This window comes from Eurypyga helias, unplaced genomic scaffold (assembly GCF_000690775.1).
Source record: "Eurypyga helias isolate BGI_N326 unplaced genomic scaffold, ASM69077v1 scaffold3300, whole genome shotgun sequence".
Taxonomy (NCBI): domain Eukaryota; kingdom Metazoa; phylum Chordata; class Aves; order Eurypygiformes; family Eurypygidae; genus Eurypyga; species Eurypyga helias.
The window spans coordinates 9,837-15,028 of record NW_010226074.1 but is presented as its reverse complement, the minus strand read 5'-3'; the positions used below and the strand labels follow the sequence as shown (position 1 = coordinate 15,028).

The 5,192-nt window shown below is 38.2% G+C and overlaps 1 protein-coding gene across 1 annotated transcript in view; it reads right to left on the bottom strand.

The window, feature by feature from the left end:
* The window catches only part of GIGYF2 (GRB10 interacting GYF protein 2), a 63,857-nt gene extending 60,764 nt beyond the window's left edge, over positions 1–3,093 (bottom strand). Inside the window, 2 exon segments of the mRNA XM_010151311.1 lie at positions 288–417; positions 3,008–3,093. Of these exon segments, the coding sequence (XP_010149613.1) occupies positions 288–417; positions 3,008–3,048 (171 nt within the window). The 5' untranslated portion in view covers positions 3,049–3,093.
* Positions 3,094–5,192: the final 2,099 nt, after the last annotated feature.

Below are 5,192 nucleotides of genomic sequence, written 5' to 3'. Positions count from 1 at the left end.
CTTGAAACTGGTACAGACATTCCTCAGTGCCAGCTAAGAACTTATCAGTGCTGCTCCCTGCATCCAGGAACACAGCTTTCTAGCAGCCACAGTAAAGAGTTAACCCTTTCCTGGCTGAATCCAGCACATAAGCACATACAAAAAAGCCCACAACTGGACCTCTTCAGTTCTTTGCCAAGGAATACCCAATTTCTTAGTCCATAATCACAAAAAACAAATAACTCTTCCTAATCACAAGACTGTCATTCAGAATACACACATCAGGCCACCTTCCTCTTACTGCTCACCTTATTATCCTTTAGAAAAAGTGCCAACATTTCTTCTCTCCCATAGCGATAGTCTGCTAGTTTGTACTTTGGCAAAGCCGGAGACAGAGGAGGGGACGTCACACTCCCGCCACTAGACAAAGCTCGCAGCCTAAAATAAAAGCAGAAAAACAGCAAAAACTGAATTAAGGAAAATGTGTCGTGACCTATGTTATCATCCCTCTGCACATTTACAAATTCAACACAAACAAAATGATGTCTTTACTTTCAGTAATGGATTTAACACCATCTAACTTCAAAACCCTAAAACTTGGTGTTTCAGCAAGAGTAGTGAAATAGCTTCCCTCATTTTTCCCATAGTCAAGAGACAAAGAAAAACATATATATTCCCATGAGTACATCAAGGAATTCAACTCATCCCCTGGAGAACCCTTCCATGTTGACTATACAGGAAGCTAGCCACAACCCCTAAAGCCCTGACTAAGGTATAACACTCACTGCACAGAATTCAGTTGTAAATCTTCCACAGACATTAATGACAACAGCTTCTTTTTGACAAGAAAAATTCTTACCACCCTACAGGCAGTGTGACAAACATGAATCTAAGGAATAATTTTATTCAGATGTTAAGAAAAGTTTAACAGTGTAAGACAGTAAATTTGGCAATGAGTTTTCTTTCTGTCTCTCTGGAATCACACTGTACTCCAAACTGCTCTTCCAGAACTTAAAATTAATGGCATTTTTCAGAGAGCATGTACACCATTTAGCTTACTGTCTCAATAAAAAGAGATGTACAAAATACAGCTACACTTTCCATCAGAGACAGCTCAAGCAGTAATCTAAGGTACAGTAACAAATAAATATGCTATTGAATTTGGTCCCATCTCACACAGGTAAGCTACTCAAATTCCTGCACATAGGATCTTACAGTCGTATGATATTATTCCCATTCTACAGGTAGATTAGTCTCATTCTATACAATCACTTCCTCAGCTAACCAGACATCCTGTATTTTAAAATTTGAGGAATGTTTTACAAAAGGATGCATGTCAAGAAACAAAAGCCAGGTCATTTTCCTACATTTTCCTTAATGTGCATCCTAGACAAGTAAAACAATTAAAACTATTCCAAACAATCACAAAATTCTTGAAAAGGTGTTCTAAACTAAAACATTGATTCAAAGGCTACCTTTTGCCTAATTACTGAGGCATGCTATGATTTATTATTATTCTTTTCAAAAAAAGGAAAAAGTACTTTGCAAGTCAAATGTTTATCTTATTTTTTTAGTTTGGTGCCACCCAGTGGCAGTTTCTTTACGTACCATTTCCGAACCAAAAAAGGCTAGGGAGGCACTATTCAAAGGATGAGGTGACTCAGTGTTATGTTCAACTCCAATCCAGACCAAACGTGACTGAGTGTAAATATTAAGTGATGTAACAGTATACCTGAGAGACATGACTATACTGCAACCCAGAAGAATAATTATAAATCTTAAAATTTTATTCCATTATTCCCACAAACATCTAGTAACTCACTGAAGTATAATGTGTACTTTCATAACGTAATCTAATCTGGGTTTTAAACTAAATGGAGTCTGAAGTCCCCTCACTATTAAGGCAATCAAGTTGCTGTTAAAATATATGCTTTTTTGGAGTTGCCTTCCCCCTTCTCCTTTTTGTAATATCACTTTGGCTTCCACCCATCCATCAATCTAATGATGTCTGTCTCTTAGACTGAAGAGCACTCCAGCAGAAGATACCTGCCTGGTGGATGTATTTATAGACATTCTTTAACCTTCTTCCAATCTAACAAAATAGACAGAGCTCTGTCGCTGTTTTCCAGGCCACAAATCATGCCTTATTTCTCTGCTGAATGCTTTCCAATTTCTGTACATTGTGTATAAAAATGTGTCAGCAAAAGTGAATACATTATTCCAGTAATAGTCTTACCACATGCTACGCAGCAATTATATTTCCTATCGCCACTCCACACTCCCATTTACACACTTAAGGATCATATCACTCTTCAGAAACCACACCATCCCGAATTCTTGTTTGTAATTGTAGTCACCAACACTTCAACAAGAAATTGGAACAAATACTGAACAATGATCACACCTGTGCAATTACTGTACAATTTAGTAAAAGTCAGGACAAATCTTGTCAGACAAGCTGGAAAGCTAACAGCTGGCACAAGATTTTACAATGTCATGGATCCCCTTTAACATGACTGCTCATTTTTCTGACACTTCAGTGCACACATGCAGGAGACTGACACAAAACGCACTTTTATTGTATTCCACATAGATTTTTTTTTTTTTAATACCGTGAAAAGAAAGTCTGCTTAGCTATACATTTAAGTCCAGTAAGGAGGTTGTAATAACTTCCTTATTAACATGTATCACATGGGAAGACCAAATAAGTTGTCATCTTCACTTACTCTGCGTATACCTCCGAGACACTAAACATCATGCCTCCCTCAGACACTTGGTAGCTATGTGAATGGTATGCATTACCATAACATGAAACCCAACCCATTTCATACACAATGCCAATTTACAAACAAAGACTAGTTTCATAATACTGTTTTCAGTCACAGGCCAGGGACTAAGGTGAAGCACTAGGGAACAAAGCCTTTTCCCATTCAGTCTTATAATCAATTCAGTCCTAAAGGACAGAAATTCATGGTTTTCTTTAAAATTTTAGACAAGATTCCAGAGTCTCACAAAACAGAAAACTCACCATTCAGGCCCGAAGTTAAGTGTCTGAGTTTCTGCTGCCATTTCTTCCTGTTCTATTCCTTTTTTTTAAAAAAAAGCGTGAACCTGAAAAATAAAAATGTTTACTATGAAAACAGCTGGATTAATACAGTCCTTCATAAATTTCTTACAATACAAAACCACACCTGGTCATGCAAAGAAGTGGAAAAAATTGTTGATTTTTTTTTAATCTTATTTTTTTAAGGAATCCATTTCAGCTCTCCAACATAGATTAATTTACTACTACAGAAGTAACTATATGAAGATCTCTTCCCTAAATTCAACTTAACAGCTCAAACAGGACACCGGATCAGCGTGTCTGAAGAAACAATTTGTACTAACAGTCCCTTTTCAAATCAGTGATTATCACAGAACAACCAAACATGGAGAATTGGATACATAATCCTCTTCTGTGAGAACAGTTATGCTTAATTAACAGAATTGCAGCTTCCTGACAATTACAAGAGGATAAGAAAACCACTAGAATTACATCAAGATTTGCCAGTTGAGTGGCAGAGTATTCAAGAAATTTCCACTGCGCCTTCTTGAAAAATAAGCCTTCTAAAGATTGAGTATCTCCAATGCTGTGACATCCTCCTAAATCTGCAGGCAGATACAGTATTTCTCTCATTCTTGGTCTTATTAAGCAAAGAAACGCACAACTTGAGGCTTCAGCTACTCTCATTCCTACTAGCCAAGGTCCTGCAGACTCTACTGAAGGTCAGGTCAAGTTCCTATATAACCAAGAACGTACAGACAACAGCAGATGAAGCGATCCTGGAGGCAAAGAACAAGACTAAGGCAAGGCTATGAAGTTTTGTCTGTCAGAGCCAAGTCTAGCTCAGGCAGTTCTGGCAAACTGTCTTTTGCAGTAAGAAAATACAGCTCCTCCTTCCTTCCAGCAACTGTAAAATCCAAGTGTGCAGAGGAAAGGGGCTCTGTTTTCTAAACAAAAAAATAAACAAACACCACAAAAAAACAACAAAAAAACCCAACCACACACACTGTAGCCAAAGCCCTATAGCAAAAAGGGATTTGAAGCATTACTTCTAGAAACTGGTTGATTAGACTTCAGGAACCCATGAATACAGATGGTAGGGAGGGAGCTTTGCCCTATCAGAACCCTGTTCCCCAACAGACCCAAGGGCTAAGGAACTTTGTAAATCTGTCTGTACTTTGCATGAAAAGGTGACAGACAAAGAAAAGAGAATGTGGGAAGACAGAAGTGGAAAGGGCACTAGATACTAAAGAAAATGACAAAACCAAAGTAAACATTTTTTTGTCTTATATACATGCTACTGAAGTAATGATATTGAAGTTAAAAAAAAATCAACACCCTGAAAGAAAAAAAAAAAAAGGCCCACGCTAAAACTGCTTGAACAGATTTTACCCAAATCTTCTGGGAATAAGATTACTAACAGTTGTAAAATTCCCTGCAGGCTAAACCTACCAACCAACATTTGGCTCATGCATTTTTACTACATTTTATATCAATTTTTTTTGCCACGCACAGTATCATTTATATACAAATGTTAGTACTTTTATTTTCACAATAACCCCATATAATGAAATGGGATTATCCCCCACTACATGCACCAGAAGCTAATACAAAAATATCCACCTATTCTCACAGGCCTAGTTTGAGATTATTTTGGTCTGATTTGGGTTGCCTTTTTCAAGCGGCCAACAGCGCATTAGAACATTCTCAGTGTATCTGTTCATCATTCTGCAAATCAAAACACAAGGTTAAGTACCCAAAGAAGACGTACAGCAGTCACATGTGAGAATATCGTGGGGCAATTCAAGCAAACCACCACGCACACTGTGGCAGAGACAAGCCTCTAACAATTCTTAGTAGCCATAATTGGATGGCTGTCCCTTTGCTTCCTGCAATGCCTGTAAGCCTTCTGCTGGGGGAAGGGACAAGAGCTTTCAGATCAACCCATGTGGATAACCTGGGATCTTTCACTCCCAACATGGAAGCTAGGTTAGTTTCAGTAACACCAGAAAAGCTGACACTGTATGTTAAACTGCAATGAAACTGCAGCCGAAAAGCACCAGATACCAGGATAAAGCAGTAAAACACAGCTATGATCAAGCAGTTTTCCAGTTTTAGACCCAGTGGGCCCCACCCCTCTTCAGCCTTTGGGTTTCCTTCCCAAAATCTG